General features: G+C 38.5%; 2 protein-coding genes and 2 non-coding genes across 4 annotated transcripts; 1 reads left to right on the forward strand and 3 right to left on the reverse strand.

The window, feature by feature from the left end:
• The first annotated feature begins 311 nt into the window (after positions 1-311).
• On the forward strand, positions 312-9,114 carry LOC143446820 (uncharacterized). Its single transcript, XM_076946638.1, has 20 exons — positions 312-435; positions 974-1,125; positions 1,293-1,466; positions 1,576-1,709; positions 1,816-1,919; positions 2,128-2,319; positions 2,567-2,728; positions 2,920-3,069; positions 3,231-3,380; positions 3,683-3,832; positions 3,938-4,087; positions 5,364-5,513; positions 5,613-5,762; positions 6,394-6,543; positions 6,671-6,823; positions 6,958-7,119; positions 7,229-7,378; positions 7,700-7,858; positions 8,038-8,202; positions 8,320-9,114. Exons 1-20 carry the CDS (start codon positions 336-338, stop codon positions 8,517-8,519), a joined length of 3,057 nt encoding a protein of 1,018 aa, XP_076802753.1. The 5' UTR covers positions 312-335; the 3' UTR covers positions 8,520-9,114.
• Positions 9,115-9,625: 511 nt separating this feature from the next.
• On the reverse strand, positions 9,626-9,697 carry Trnaq-uug (transfer RNA glutamine (anticodon UUG)). The gene has a single exon. It is a non-coding gene; the product is annotated as a tRNA-Gln (tRNA).
• Positions 9,698-10,370: 673 nt separating this feature from the next.
• On the reverse strand, positions 10,371-10,442 carry Trnaq-cug (transfer RNA glutamine (anticodon CUG)). Its single transcript has one exon. It is a non-coding gene; the product is annotated as a tRNA-Gln (tRNA).
• Positions 10,443-10,781: 339 nt separating this feature from the next.
• Positions 10,782-16,342, reverse strand: LOC143446336 (uncharacterized). Its single transcript, XM_076945929.1, has 8 exons — positions 16,006-16,342; positions 15,526-15,663; positions 14,669-14,818; positions 14,253-14,402; positions 13,942-14,091; positions 13,113-13,262; positions 12,869-13,012; positions 10,782-11,433 (listed from the first exon to the last, which is right to left on the reverse strand). Exons 1-8 carry the CDS (start codon positions 16,166-16,168, stop codon positions 11,276-11,278), a joined length of 1,203 nt encoding a protein of 400 aa, XP_076802044.1. The 5' UTR covers positions 16,169-16,342; the 3' UTR covers positions 10,782-11,275.
• Between the last annotated feature and the right edge of the window lie 297 nt (positions 16,343-16,639).

Consider the following 16,639-nt stretch of genomic DNA (forward strand, 5'->3'; position numbering starts at 1 on the left):
TGATAGTTATTGGACGGAAATCCCTTTTATGACATCATTAAGCCCAGTTCGCACAATGGGAAGGAAAAAATTCAATGTTTAAACGTTTTTCGCTTAATACGTCGACGTCATAAAACGTGACAATAGTATAACGTGCGACAGATGACGACGGTCGCCGTTTCAGTGACTTGCACTAAGAATGAGGCCGGTGTGAAATCATAATATGATTTTATATCGGAAGTTAGAGCTAAGGTAGACTTAACAAGCTGTGGCAGTCAGGACTGATCGTGTTGAAACTTTCTAACCAGACAATTTTTCTTTCGTTTAGCGAAATTCCCAAGTTTACAGATAGAAATATGAATTTTGGTGTCTGCTTAAACTTGATTGTAATTTTTGGATTTATTTTTGGGTTTCAATGCGCGAGTGCTCGGGTGTTAGAGACCTACACTTTCACAGGTTTGTTCCAAACAAAGTCATATGATGTCGTTATTTCGCTGAAGCTTGCACCAGCTCTATTATATATTAACATTAAACTTTATTTTTTTCAAAGACTGATTTTATAGAAACATGGCTAGAGGTAACACTCGAACCTCAAACACTTATTAAGTATTATTCCAGAAAACAAATTGCATGACTCAGATGATCATAAACACTTGTCAAACTACAACAAGTATATTCAGACATACGCAGGGAATGAATGGAGCTGGAAAATGTTATAGAACAGCATTAGTAGAGAGCTACGTGAACGAAAGCATCGTCAAAACAATATTTTCCGCAAAACATTAATTTCACCCAAACGGAATTAAACCAGAAAAATTTCTGTTTGTCTTGTTAAAATCATGGCATGGGTTTTGCGTGACAATGCACATAGAGCAGGAAGTACGCGTGATGCCAAATTTGTCTTTACCAAAGCTGTTTATTTAGCTTCTATAAAATTTAACGCTTTCATTGAAATGTCAACGAGATGAATTTAGAAATAAACGTTTTTGTGCAGATTCGATTCGAACAGCGGTGGTGGACGCGCATAACTTGGCGAGGCGCTCAGTCAGTCCACCGGCACAGAACATGAGAATAATGAGCTGGGACAACCAACTGGCCAGGCTTGCCTCTCAATATTCAAGGAGATGTTTATTTGAGCATAATGAGGTAATGACGTGACATAATCGTGAGGTCCAATTTCCATTTAAGGGCTCAGCTGAACGCATTTCGATCACGTGCTTTTCCTCGCAATAAGAGCACGAGATCGGTTCGGCGTTGGTTGCAGTTTGCTTCCGTCATGTTCTCACGCAACGTTTTGTCTTTTATGTTACAAGCAACGGTCGCACAGTCGCTTCAAACCACCCGGAGAAAATATATTCGTCTCCCGCGGACTTACTTTCAACCGAGACTACGCAGTGAGATCGGTGGTGGACTGGGACGCCGAAAAAGCGTACTACAGCCTTGACAATGGCTGCCAGGATAACCAAATATGCGGCCACTACACACAAGTATACTTAACTGCAAACAGTCATGTTTTAAAGCTTTTCCGACTATGATAATTTGAGCACTGTTAAGTGCAATCATGTTACGACGTGTTATATAACAATTACATCCCAGGTGGTGTGGAGTGATACTTTCAAAGTCGGCTGTGGCGCCTCAAAATGTACTAGCATTAACGTACGCGGCCAGGAATGGAGGGATGCCACTGTATTAATCTGCAACTACGGCCCCAGTGGCAATGTAGTGGGCAGGTCGGTTCTTGTGATTATGAAAATCTTTCATGCCTGCACAGCATCATCATGTTAACCTATACAGCAAATAGTGACATGAGAGTGGTTTTATATTCACTCGGTTTAGGCTTCCTTACGTTGAGGGTCAATCCTGTGAAGCATGTCATTCGTCTGATCGTTGTGAAAATAAACTCTGCACAAATCCGATGCGAGAAGCCTCAGTGCCACCGAGTAAGATTATGTAGAAAGAATTAAAGCACTGAAGTTTACGTCTTGACGTTAATGCTTTTGTTTCAAGCACGTTCATGTATCAAAAACAAAACGATCGTAATATAACATCGCGGCATACTTCAAACCTATCTACTGCCCTGATGCTAAGATAAACGCACAACAACACAAGATGTCTTTGTTCCCGTTAAAATCACAAATTTATTAACAGCTCCAACATGGACGGAATGGGGCCAATGGACCGAGTGTTCGGCGACTTGTGGTAGAAATGGCGGATCTCGCACCAGAAGAAGATCTTGTAGCACGACCGTGATCTCAGACTGCACTGGCGCGTCCATAAATTACGACATCTTCACTTGCGTCCTCTTGCCTGACTGCCCGACTGGAGGTGGCCCCAGCGCAGGTAAGCCGACTAACGCGTGCATGTCGTCATACAGAGGATTGTGCCAAATATTTCTTAATGTACCAGCGAAAAAAACGTAAAGAAATAGAAAAATTAAGAAAAGAGTTTTGACGAACAAAAGGTGAATGAAACAGACGGAAAATCAACCTAAAAAAACCTAAAAAGCATGAGTTTAACAAATGAAAGACAAACAAGAACAAGAACTCGCCTGAAAGCAGCAAACCTACTCCCGTAATTTTGTCCATAGCCTGGAGCGCTTGGGGAAGATGGAGCGAATGTTCCAGATCTTGTGGAAGTGGAAGACAATCCAGGACGCGAAGTTGCTCGACAGGAAACGTCCGCGATTGTTCTGGAGATAATCGGATGAACTTGAGATGCAACACACAACCCTGTGTTACAGAGCCGGCGGGTACGTCATTCGAGCTTTCAGAAAAAGATCTCGCAAGTATTTGTGAGCATTAGGTTATGTTTGGTAAAGAATTTCACAACGAAGAATGCCCGTCATTACCAATACCGCCTCATACTGTAATTCAACATTGCTATGTGAAAAGTAAACGATTTATGCTGACTGGTGTAACTTATTGATTGCCCAATTTCAAGTTTGGCGAGCGTGGGGTAGATGGGGAGCTTGTTCTCAATCTTGTGGCGGAGGAAGACAATCTAGAACACGGACCTGTTCTACCGGAACTAATGGCGACTGCTCGGGGAGAAATCGAGGCTCAAGAGCATGTAACACACAAGTTTGTCCAAGTATGTGATCAATGAAGCACTCTGAGTTCAGTATCTTTTTAAGAACCAACTGCTGTGTTGCGTTCTAATACCGATGCAATACGTTTCTATCAAGTTTCGTTGTTTGCAAATCTTTGAATTGTTGAAAAGCTACAAAACTTTAAACTTGTCACTGTGCGAAGGCTGGCGACCTTGGAGTGCGTGGAGTACATGTTCCAAGACATGTGGTACAGGACAGCAAGCAAGATCACGCACCTGCTCCACTGGAAACGATCGAGACTGCAATGGAAAAAATGAGATGACGTCACGATGCAACACCCAGGATTGTCCAAGTGAATAATCTAGGAAAACGTACAATATAGGCACAATACCTCCACTAATGAAACCAACCTATGATTTACGTTTATTCGAATGGGCAGCGTATATACAGTAGTGGCTAGGGTTAGGGTTAGAGTTAGGGTTAGGGTTAGGATTAAGGTTAGAATTAGGACTAGGGTTAAAGCGTTGTGCTTGCAATGTCGCCTCCATTGTTCGATCACCATTGGCGTTCCCTTTAACAATGTAAACCAATTTTTTGCTCGTAACATACAGTATCATCATAATTTAACAACCGTAAATACATATTGTTTTAAAGCATGGCTCCGTTGGAGTACTTGGAGCGATTGTTCCAGGTCTTGTGGAACTGGAGAGAGAAGCAGATCACGAAGTTGTTCAACAGGAAACAATCGCGATTGTGATGGAAGAAGTAAGGGGACAAAAGCATGCAACGTCCAGGATTGTCCGAGTAAGTAAAAATCTCAAAATTGTGCAGAGCATTATAAATTACAACAACAAACCTGTTTTCGAAAAGTATTTGTCCTATTAAATTTTGTGGTCATTTCTTTTTAAGCATGGCTTAATTGGAACAACTGGAGCTCTTGCACGTCATCTTGCGGCGGTGGTAAAAGGACAAGGAGAAGAATATGTTCAAATCGACGCCGAAATGATTGCACAGGAAGTGATGAGGAGAGTGAAGCTTGTCAAACTTCACCTTGTCCAGGTAAAAGACATAACGCTCGTATTAGGTTTAGTTTTCAACCACATTCAGCAGAAAAAGTTTCTGATAATGAAAGACATCAAATATTTTATACTGAAATAAGACACAGACGCATGTTTGCAAAAAACCTCGTCTAATTTACTCACTTAACTGACTTAGCTTTAGTCTAATGTCTAATTTAGCTCGTTTTAAAAACGCAAATTGTCCAGCTTGTTGTCTTATATTGATGCAACGCATCTCGCACAATGTATTCATATAACGTGGGATGCATTGAAACCACATAGACAACAGGACAATACATTACTAACAGGAAACACACAATAATATTCGCGTTCTATGAACAAATTAAGGACCTTCAGACTGTTATGGTGTAATTTTATTGTTTGCAATGTTGGAGCAACTTTTTATTTTGCTTTTATTTCTAAAGATCTTCGCTTGACATTTGCATGATTTCAATTATATTAAGGTTCCTCGAGCCAAAATGGCGTCACAATCGCATTTGATGACGAAACAACGACAACAAAACCTGGATCATCAGGAATATGTTTTGAATGCAATCTTGCAATGCTCATGCTTTTAGTATTAATTTCTATAGTTGGAAATAAAGTAATTATTGCAACGTAATGCCAGCGCAAAGCAAGCCAACACTGCATAAGAATCTTGTATTTCTCTGTGCTTGTTTTCAAAGCAGGAGAAGTTTAAGTTTGATGGCGCAATTGCATGCATTTTCAAAAACCGAGCAACTATTTTTGAACATTTGAATTTTTATTTAATTGCACGAAAAACTTTTAGCAATTGTTTGTTGATCTAATTGTTCATTTGTTACCGAACCCTATTATTTTGACGTTGTATGTTTAGTTTCACATACTTGCAACTTTCAGTCTTGTAAAATACACTTGTATTTTTAGTTGAACTAGATAGATCTTTCACTGGTAATTCTGCACATCAATCAAGAGTTATGGACGGTTGTGTTAAGGGCAGTCTAAGTTTTCACAATATAAACACAATCAAGATATAAATGGTACATTGTGACTCGGTTAAAAACTGATTAAACCGAGTTTTCGAGAAACAACTAAAACACGTAGACAGCGCTTTATAGTTGGCCGCACGAAAAAGTTTTTCTCTCTACAACAGGCTCTGGAAAGGATTGCTGATTACTATACGTGGCCAAAGACAACAATCAAGTTTGGGGAAACTACCATTGTCGACTTACAGTTCAAAACCAGAAACCTCACACTATAATAGTTACGTCACTAATACAAAAGATGTTTGTTGTCAGACTGGCTCCGTTGGAGTACTTGGAGCGATTGTTCCAAATCTTGTGGAAGTGGAGAGAGAAGCAGATCACGAAGTTGTTCATCAGGAAACAATCGCGATTGTGATGGAAAAAGTGAGGTGACAAAAGCATGCAACACCCAGGATTGTCCAGGTGAAGAGCGTTGTAGAAAAATGTTTAATGTGAGAATTTTAATATTACCAATAATTTCAAGAATTATATAGGCCTAATCCATACTTTGGTCTTTTATAGCATGGCTTAACTGGAGCAACTGGAGCTCTTGCTCGGCATCTTGCGGCGGTGGTGTAAGGTTTAGGAGAAGAATGTGTTCAAATCGACGCAGAAATGATTGCACTGGAAATGATCAGGAGATTGAAGTTTGTCAAACTTCACCTTGTCCAGGTAAAAGACATGAGGATCATATTAAGTCACAACTCTATGTCAATAACTTTCATTTCACCAAGGAAAGATGGAGTAGTTTTGACTGTAAAGTGCAGTTAAAGTCATGTACAGATATTGAAAAGGCAAATTCAGACATTCTACACATGTTACTTTATCATTTCTAGTACATTCTGGGTTTTTACATGGAAAAGGTGCTTCTAGATAACTCAGGTCTACTTGGATCTAAATTTTTTCTTGAGCTGTAGATTATCTGGGTTACTTGTTGCGTGAAATAGAACAGAGCCCATAGGTCAGGCAATGAACGGTGTCCTCGCGATTTAGCTTTCATAAAAAACTTTGCATCGTGGCGTTACTTTAAACGATCCGAATAAGACTTGACAGATTGTAGAAACCTGATAAACAGATTTTAAACGCAAATGCAATTGTGTAGGAGTCAACTGTGGCACACAAATGTTAATTAAAGTTTTGCGGCTGTACTAAATTAATTTTTTGGCTCTCCAAACCAGTCTGATAAAGTTTAGGCAACCTTATGAGAAAAGGATAGAATATAGAACAGAGATAAATTACTCCAACAATCTAATTCTAGAACTATCAAGCAAAATGATTTAACAATGTTGACGTTTATTGTCAGATTGGTTACGTTGGAGTACTTGGAGCGATTGTTCCAAATCTTGTGGAAGTGGAGAGAGAAGCAGATCACGAAGTTGTTCAACAGGAAACAATCGCGATTGTGATGGAAAAAGTGAGGTGACAAAAGCCTGCAACACCCAGGATTGTCCGAGTGAGTAAAAGAGTGTTTAAGAGTCAAATATTTTTTGAAGAAGTGTCTACATGTAGTTCATTGTAAACCTGAAGAATGCTTTGATACTTTCGTAACCACCCATCCTCAATATCAGACCTTTTCATAGCATGGGAAGCATGGGGAGCTTGGGAGAGTTGTTCCCGGACTTGTGGTGGTGGAAGGAGGACTCGAACTCGTTCTTGTAGCACAGGATCAAGCAAGGATTGCACTGGGGATGCAGAAATTGTTGAAGATTGCAACACAAGCAAATGTCGTCCTAGTAAGAACAATTAATGACAGTGAGCAGTAAAAAGCGCTTTGTTTTGTGTTGTGTTTAACTTAAGCAAATGCCACGGTGTAAAATGTCTTTGTTGGGAGATTAAAAACCTTCAACAGGAATTTACGCAATAACAGGTTCAACGCCAAATTGGTTAGCTTGGGGTAGTTGGAGTGATTGTTCTCAGACTTGTGATGGTGGGGAGAGAAACAGATCACGAAGTTGTTCAACAGGAGACAATCGCGATTGTGATGGAAGAAGTCAGACAATATCAACATGCAACACACAAGACTGTCCGAGTAAGTAAAAATACACATAAGTAATTATACTGTCGCTCGCAGGAAAGTAAGTTTGGCAGCTACAGTAACAATTAAAAACCAGAGCTATAATGTCAATTTATCTTCACAGAGTGGGAAAGCTGGGGCACATGGAGTACTTGTTCTATGTCTTGTGGAAAAAGTTTAAGACACAGAACGAGAACTTGTTCTACTTCAAATACAGCAGACTGCAGCGGAATAAATCGCGATCTAGAAATATGCAATACAATGCCTTGCCCAGGTACAACAAAATGTAACGTAGGAACTTTGTAATGTTATTAAGCTCACTTACATTCAAACAAAAAATATGTCTTTCAATGGCATAGTGAAAATTTACATCACTGTGTAAAGACTCGCTCGCCGCCACAACTTAAACGTTACAAAATACCACAAACGCAAAGTCTACGCAGCTCAGTCATCGTAAGAGCTCGCGGGCTATTTTGAAATACGTCTCGTGTCACATGTTGAGCAGCCCTGGCTTACGTTGGTTGGTTGGTTGGTTACACCGTTGGTTAGCTGACGCACGTCTTGGGTTGCATTATGACACAGTAAAATTTTATAGTATGGGAAACATGGGGAGCTTGGGAGAGTTGTTCCCGGACTTGTGGTGGTGGAAGCAGGGTTCGTACTCGTGCTTGTAGCACAGGATCAATCAAGGATTGTACTGGGGATGCAGAAATTGTTGAAAATTGCAATACGGAGAACTGTCTAATTCCTACTGGTAAGCTATAGCTAAGAACTGTAACAAATGGACTATTCTAATTGATGCTATCCCATGAACTGCAATGAGATAAAGTAGTGTATTGTAGGCTACACATTAATTAAGCTAACATTGTAGAAGCAGCATAAGATCCAATGCTGTTACTTTTACGGTGGAAATACTTTTTGCTTATTTGTCAGCGGGCGAAGGAATTGGAGGTTGGTCATCTTGGCAGATGTGGTCACAATGTTCCCAAAGTTGTGGACCTGGAACTCGAACAAGGTTAAGGTCTTGTACCAGGAAATCCTGCCAAGGCTTATCAAGCACGATTGAAAACTGCCATGAACAAGATTGCTTACCACAAGGTGCAATATTTCTTGTTTGCCTGCATAAATCTGAGGTTGACTTATGTCTATACCTTAGTCTTTACTTCTTTAATGTAGTTTAAATGTTCAATATTTTATGTTTAATATGTTTCAAAGATTCTCCTGCCGATGCTACTGTAAGACCAATTCTTGATTCCAGTCAACAAAGTTGGTCTGCAAGCAACAACACAACCACAACTCACTATGAGCGAGATGCACGAGATGGTGGAGGTGGAGGTGGAGGAACTGACTGCATTCGGATGTCAATGGCATTACAAAGTGTCTTGTTGCTTCTTGTAGCTGTAGTGTTGCTTTAAAACTATCCGGTCAAGTTAGATGAGCTCCCTGCAATATGTCTAAGACTTCAAATTATATCCTTGAAATGTGACGTGTATATAACAGAATAACAAAAGTAACTTTTCTCGTAATTAGTTGGTTGAAAACAATCGATAATGAATCGAACTACAGTAATAGCGTGCTGTGCATAAATGAGTTGCATGTACAGGTACTACAAGCTTAAAACAAGTAGCTACTATTCAGCTGTAGTTGTAACTTGGCCGTTTGTGGCACAAATGATTCCAAATTTATTTTTTGTCTACATAAAATGTGTGTAACGCTGTAATATGCAAGAATATAGAAAAATTAAAAAATGAAAGTTATGTTACAGGAAAGTTTTCCAATTCATTTCCGATATGCTGGCAAGCTACAAGCTGACTGATGAAAGCTTTAATTGTACTTTTAATAGTCCCGAAACTCCACTCTAAGTTCCATCAATGCTAAAATTCAACATAAGGGACTGTATAGACGTCATAAAATAACTTTTTATTGGAGCACCTCAATTTAGCGCATACTGGTATATGGCAACTGATCAGTCACCTGCCATCGCTAAAGCAAAATAAAAACAAGAAATAAAGATCGTACCGGGATTGTTATATTTCTTTGAAGGTCACAGGTCACATTTCACGATTTGTATTCTGGAGGCTTTCAATTAAAAAGTAATCTAAAAGTTATCCTTCGAACCGGATTCGAACTAGTGATCAATGAATTTCCGAGAACTCTTTACAATAGCCTACAGTCAACCGTTCTACCAAATGAGCTGTCGAAGGGATGAAAACCGAAATGTTAATGATGAATTTTAACTTACGTTTTATCTTACTAGAACTGTTTGGTTTGCATAGTTGAAAGCCAGTTATTGGATGTTCATTCTCAAATTTATGCTAAAAATCAAATTATTGGAACTTGGACAGATCTGAGCTTTATAACCAACATTTAGGCCTATTTCCTTTGAGAGCAGTTTAGGGATTGTAAAGAAATTGTGGATGGTGAAACGTTTCAAGCCTTTGTTTATAATCGATGTAGTTTCGGAATAAAATGTTCGCCTGAAATCATTCGGTTTTAATTTGGAAAGGAAAACGGAATTATCAGGTCCCACCGAGATTTGAACTCGGATCGCAGGATTCAAAGTCCTGAGTGCTAACCGTTACACCATGGGGCCGTGTCGGATACACGCGTTATTTCAGACAAGTTTTCCGCTGTATACTTACATGTTAACCTTATTAATTTGGAATACAGTCAGACCTCGTTAATCCGGACCACTTTGTTTAGTCATAAAATTTCGGTTTAGCGGGGTATCCGGATTATAGAAAAGCGACAAATCAATCAATCTTGCAAATGCAGCACCGTGTTCAAAAAACTGTATGCACCTTACTCCAATTCAAAGTATGAGTAATAGTTTAAAGAGTGAAACTGCAACATTGTTATGCGTAGATAATCGGCTATTCTGTTCGTCTGCAAACTACTGTATCTAGGACAATCGTGAATCATTTCTCTTCACTCTTAATAATCCAGTTTATCAGATTTTATTGCTATTTGTTTAGCACATTTGTTCCAAAACTTTTCTGTCGGAGTCGGACAGCGGGGTTTCCGGATTAAAGGGGTAAAATGCATAGGAAGAAATCCGTTCCCGGCAGTTTTGTGTCGGATAGCGGGGATTCCGGTTGTTCGGGTTCGGATTAACGAGGTTTCACTTTTCTAATCTTTGACGCTACCGTAATATCATGAGACAAATTCAAAGAATATAATTAAATATCCGATGCCATATTTCTTATATTGTTTGTTTAATAAAAGTACCTACTTCAATATAATGAAACAAAAAAAACAAAAATATCAGGTCCCACCGAGATTTGAACTCGGATCGCAGGATTCAGAGTCCTGAGTGCTAACCGTTACACCATGGGGCCGTGGCGCATGTCTTTCTATTGTAAAGTAATCTAAAACTGCTCTTTGGAATTGTATTCGAACCAGTGACCTTTGGATAACTGAAACTTTTAAAAAACTCACAGCCCGCCGCTTTATACAAACTGGGCTAATGCAGGGTACGAGATCTGCAAAGTTAAAAGTTACTTACTTTTTTGCATTTCTTCTGCTTGTTTATTACTGCTCGATGGTTAAATTAAAGTTCATCTGCTCTTACTATTCATTACATAATTTGCTTATTACATCATTTAATCTGCAAGATAAATTGGTAGAAAAGTTAAAAATCTGGTATAATGTTCACAAACGTTGAGTTAACGAAGTCATAATCAGAAGTTGTGTGTTCGTTTGTGAATCAATTGTTACATAACATGCAATAATAATTCAATGCGTTCTTTGATAAAAAATTCAAAATGTCCTCTTCATAAATTGTTATGAAATGAAGTTTTTAAACAGAAAAACAATCAAGCACACGCAACACAAGCAACACGCAAAAACGATTATCCCGTAATAGAAACTGCCAAACTTTCAAATTGGCAAATACCTGGACTGTTAACACAACTGTTTATACAAATTAAAGTATTACTCTTTTAAAAATGAAAATGTAACGGAAGAATTTAGTGGTTTTGCTGCAACATGTTAAAGGAATTGCCAAAACGTTTCAAAACAAAGAAAAAGTTGGTCGTTCAATAAAATTTTTTGGCTTTTTGTTAATGCAAAGTATTCACACATTTGCAACTTTGTCTACTTTTGAAAGTAGCATAGAGAAATGAAGACGTGCATGCAATGCCGTGGACCTTACGCTGGTAGGCACCTGGCATTACGTAGCAATAATTATTCTATTTCCAACTATAGAAATTAAAACGAAAATCATAAGTAATGCATAATTGCATTCAAAACATATTCCTGATGATCCAGGTATTGCTGTCGTTGCTTCATCATAAAATGCGATTGTGACGCCATTTTGACTTGAGGAACCTTATAACAAAATTGTAACCAACTGGTTTAAAACTAAAACGCATAACTGCTTCAATCAATACCTTACGTACAATGCAAGCGCTATGTCTTTTACCAGTTAGGCCTACCATATTTTCATCGCCTAAAAAGAGGACAATTTCGCCAGCTAGTACAATGCATATAGAGTTTTACGTTTAAAGAATTTATCACATGTTTTTGGATAACTATACGCATATGCACAAGTAATGCATTCAGCTTCAAAATCATTACGTCCTTTTCTGAAACAAGGATACTTTTGCCGCAGTTCATCAGAAAACACAGTATATTTCTTTGGCGTTATTGCTTAGCTTTATTTAGCTTTTATGGTTGTCTAAATCAAAACAATGATAACAAAAATGGTTAGATCTCATGCTGTCGCCGAAATGTCACTTGACTTAGGCCTCATGCCAAAAAGTCGGGATCACGTCAATTGACCGTGAACAAATTCACCGGCGACAATTGGTCGTGGTCAACTGACCGGCAACAAATTGGCCGGCGACACAAATCAAACGCTACGCATTTTATTTTTATTTTTTACGCATATTAGCATTGTTGTTTATTCAAATTATATGATTAAAGTAATAATATGATTTAAGGTCAGTTGGTTCTAGGTAAATTTACGTCACGGTCAGTTGTCCCCCGGTCAGTTGTCCTCGGTCAGTTTGTTCGCGGTCAATTTCCCACGGTTAATTGTCGTGGAACCCAAAAAGTCACATAAAAATATAATTGTGTTGAAAATATAAGCAAGAAAGCACAAAATGCAAAAAAGAGGACATTTTGACATTTTTCAGTAGGCTATACTTTGAGCACAATTCATTTTTCTTTAGAAAAGAGGATATATGGTAGCCCTAAGTAACACTAATAGTAGGCTAGGCCTACAAAACTCACACCTTTGCTTTATTAATGGGCCTTGTTACATGTGAGGTTCTGTTGCAATTTTTCTGGCGCAAGTTTGAACTTAACAGACCCCAAGTTTGAACTTAACTCAACATGCGCGCATGTAAAACCACGAACTTGTCGAAACGACTAGCGGTACTTTCTTTACGGTCTGTTAAGTTCGAACTCGTGCCAGAAAAATTGCGACAGATCCTCGCATGTTAAAAGGCCCAAATGTTACAGAGAACGTCGAACAATGTTTGCAATAACAATCAAGAAGGTAGGGCTGGTAGGGCAATTTGTTGGAAAAAATTTTTTAAACCAGCAATTCATCATGTTTCATGGCTACAGTAATTTTTTGGAAATAAATAGGCCTACAACGTCTCGCCTAAAAGTTTTGTTGAAAGTATAAGCAACTAACTCGAAATGCGAAAAAAGAGGACATTTGGGCATTTTTGAGTGTCCTCGGAGGACCATTCACTTTTCTTGAAAAAAGAGGACAAATCCTCCTAAAAGAGGACGTATGGTAGGCCTATTTTACCTGGACAAGGTGAAGTTTGACAAACTTCACTCTCCTCATCACTTCCTGTGCAGTCATTTCTGCGTCGATTTGAACATCTTCTTCTCCTTGTACCACCGCCGCAAGATGCAGTGCAAGAGCTCCAGTTGTTCCAATTAAGCCATGCTGAAAATGACCACAAATTTTTATAGGACAAATACTTTTTGAAAACAGGTTTGTTGTTGTAACTTATAATGCTCTGCACAATTTTGAGATGTTTGCTCACTTGGACACTCCTGGGTGTTGCATGCTTCTGTAGTCTGATTTGTTCCATCACAATCGCGATTGTTTCCTGTTGAACAATTTCTTGATCTGCTTCTCTCTCCACTTTCACAAGATTTGGAACAATCACTCCAAGTACTCCAAGGTCGCCATGCTTTAAATCAGTAAGTGTCTGCCTATATTACTTAGGCCTAATCATGATATAATATGAGCTAATAATTTGTTGCATTATTAAGGATTCAATGTTGGTCGCAATAGCTTTAGTTGCAAGACTGTCAAAGTCCTTACTCCCGAAATATATCATTTCAAAAAAGAATGAAACAGAACGTTATTACTCTTCAATATTTTTCACCTCAAACCACTAAATCACAAAAAAGCTTTCACAACATCTTATCTGTGCCTTCATCTTCCTGCAAAGTCTAAAAAGATTTCTTAAATGGATATAAATTAAAAATTTCATTTAACGGCATGGATGGTCCCTTTCAAGTAGCGTTAATTTTTCTAGATATTTATTGACTTGGACAATCCTGGGCGTTGCATCTTGTCATTATTTTATTCCTTCCAAGCGATGTAAATGCAGTAGTCAATGCAACGGTAGCGCCAATGGTTATCGAACAAGGGAGGCGATATTGCCAGCACAACGTTTTAACCCTAGTCCTAATTCTAACCCTAACACTAACAATCAAACCCTAACCCTAACCCCAACCCCAACCTCAACCCTAACCCTAGCCACTACTGTATATACGCTGCCCATTCGACTAAATGTAAATCATAGATGGGTTTCATTAGTGGAGTTATTGTGCCTATATTGTACGTTTTCCTAAATTATTCACTTGGACAATCCTGAGTGTTGCATCTTGACGTCATCTCATTTCTTCCACTGCAGTCTTGATCGTTTCCAGTGGAGCAGTTGCGTGATCTTGCTTGCTGTCCTGTACCACATGTCTTGGAACATGTACTCCACGCACTCCAAGGTCGCCAGCCTTCGCACAGTGATAAGTTTAAAGTTTTGTAGCTTTTCAACAATTGAAAGATTCGCAAACAACGAAGCTTGATAGAAACGTATTGCATCGGTATTAGAACGCAACACAGCAGTTGGTTTTTTAAAACACACTGAACTCAGAGTGCTTCATTGATCACATACTTGGACAAACTTGTGTGTTACATGCACTTGAACTTTGGTTTGTTCCGGAGCAGTCGCCATTAGTTCCTGTTGAACAGGTCCGTGTTCTAGATTGTCTTCCTCCGCCACAAGATTGAGAACAAGCTCCCCATGCGCTCCAGGCTACCCAAACTTAAAAGTGAACAATTGATAAGTTACACCAGTCAGCATAAATCGTGTTGCTATTCATATAACAATGCTGAATTATGAGGTGGTGTTTTAAATGAAAGGCATTGTTTATTGCGTATGTGTTTTTCCTGGCATAACCTTTTGTAATTTGCTCATCACTCCGAAATAATCACAAGTGAGTCGATACACAAGTTTTAATGTTAATTATACAAAATTCAATTTAATTATAAAAATTATCTTATAAACAAGATATTTATTTTTCTACTTACCGGGACAGGATTGAGTGTTGCAAATTGTAATCTCTGACTCAGCACCATCGCAATCGCGGTTGTCTCCCGACGAACAACTCCGTCTTCTGCTTTGAGTTCCTCGTCCACAAGATAGAGAGCACTCAGTCCAATTACTCCAAGTGCTCCATTCTGATCAGTAAATAGAATCAAGAAGTGCCAGGTTACATTAAATGTATTAACAGTGGTTCCAGGTCAATTCAACCCGCGGACAATTAAACCGATTAAACGATTAAACCCAGGACCAACGTAATTAAACCAACGTCTGTTGGTTGGATAAACCTGGGGTAAATCGTTCGATAGTTAAATTGACCGATCGTCGTTAACAGTGCACCTGATTATCCTTATATATAAGAATAGAAGGTTACAGACCCGTTTAATACGCTGTTAAATTCGATCTCAATTAAATTTGTTCGAAAAGCAGTTGCAGAATTATTGAGATACAAAGTTATTCAATCCCGGTTGAACTCTACGGATGTAACGAACTTCGTTACTCACCTATCATTCATTATTGTATTGTGTGTTTGCAACGTTTTATCAATTAGCACCAGCTTTTAACGTTTGTTCTTGTTCTATTTTTATCTCTTTGTTTGGCAGCTTTGGTGAATACAAACTTTGCGCATGAATTCTTCGAGGGGGTGAAACAAAGCTTCAAACCTTGAAATTGAGCCTGGTTTTATAGACGAGAGAACTCTCGTCACACTGATGTCTAACTTAATTAATTGACAATATCTCAAAAACATCAACATCATAGTGTCGGCACAAAGAGAAGAAACACAAACGTTGACCCTGGTGCCAAACAGCTTTTTGTGCGATTACTTAGATCTGTTCAATCTCACCTGCACAGGGTTGTGTGTTGCAACTTGTGGTCTCAGTATCAGCTTCACAATTGGAATGATTTCCTGTTGAACAACTTCGTGATCTGCTTCTCTCTCCAGTTCCACAAGATTTGGAACAATCACTCCAAGGACTCCATTCTTTAAGTCAGTCAATAGAATCAAAAAGTGTCCAATTATGTTAGGCAAATTGCATATATGCATGATGTTATGGCGTTTGTGCGCGAACATATGCCCGCCTTTAAACAAACGAAGGCGAAAAAAACCTACTCAAGCGTTACAATGACTTAAAAATAATAAAAATAGTTAACAAGGAAAGCGCTTCGACTATCTCTGCCAATCTATTCGTTTTTTTGCTCACTGCTGCTAAGAATGAATAATGGCAACAATTTGTTTTAAAAGTCTCATTGCAAATGTTATCTGTTTCTGTGTAAAATCTTTATAAAAATTAGATAAGATAAACTACTTGTCTGTACAACAAACCTGTAGAAGCATTTCTTAGTTGCACTCGGGCGCTCGTCCACTGAATGGTGGAAGCAAAAATGAAAATTGCAACTAAAATTAAATCGCTAGCCTTCACATTCATGCTTCGATTAATATATTCTGATAAATGTTCATTTGCTTTCTTATGTTTCATGTTTAACATTTTTCATGATAGGCCTATTAATAAGTGCTCTCACTATAAGCTGAATTTTTGTTTTGCCAGTTAAAATTTCAATCATTCAATCATTTTATTTTTCGCCAAAAGCGCGGTGGGGACGAAAAATCAAGCTAGTTGTTATTTGAATTGATTTTTCGATTTCCTGTTTTATCATGGCCATAGCAAATGCGCCTCTACCAAATTCTGACCGATTTCCTTTATCTTTTGATGATTCTCACGGTTCCCATGCGAATTATATTCATAGAACGAGTATGAGCGTGGTGAATAATCGTTGTTACATAAATTTGAATGCTGTTAGAGGTAAAGGAATGATTTCTCAGTCTTCCGGTTCACCGCATTGTTTGTTTTACATTGAATTAGGATGTTTGAATAAAGCAATTCGGGTCATCCTATTGTCTTTGTTTTATAAACTCGATCCCAAATCATTTATAAGCACCATACTCTGCTTTGCATGTG

This window comes from Clavelina lepadiformis, chromosome 2 (genome assembly GCF_947623445.1).
Source record: "Clavelina lepadiformis chromosome 2, kaClaLepa1.1, whole genome shotgun sequence".
Lineage (NCBI taxonomy): Eukaryota > Metazoa > Chordata > Ascidiacea > Aplousobranchia > Clavelinidae > Clavelina > Clavelina lepadiformis.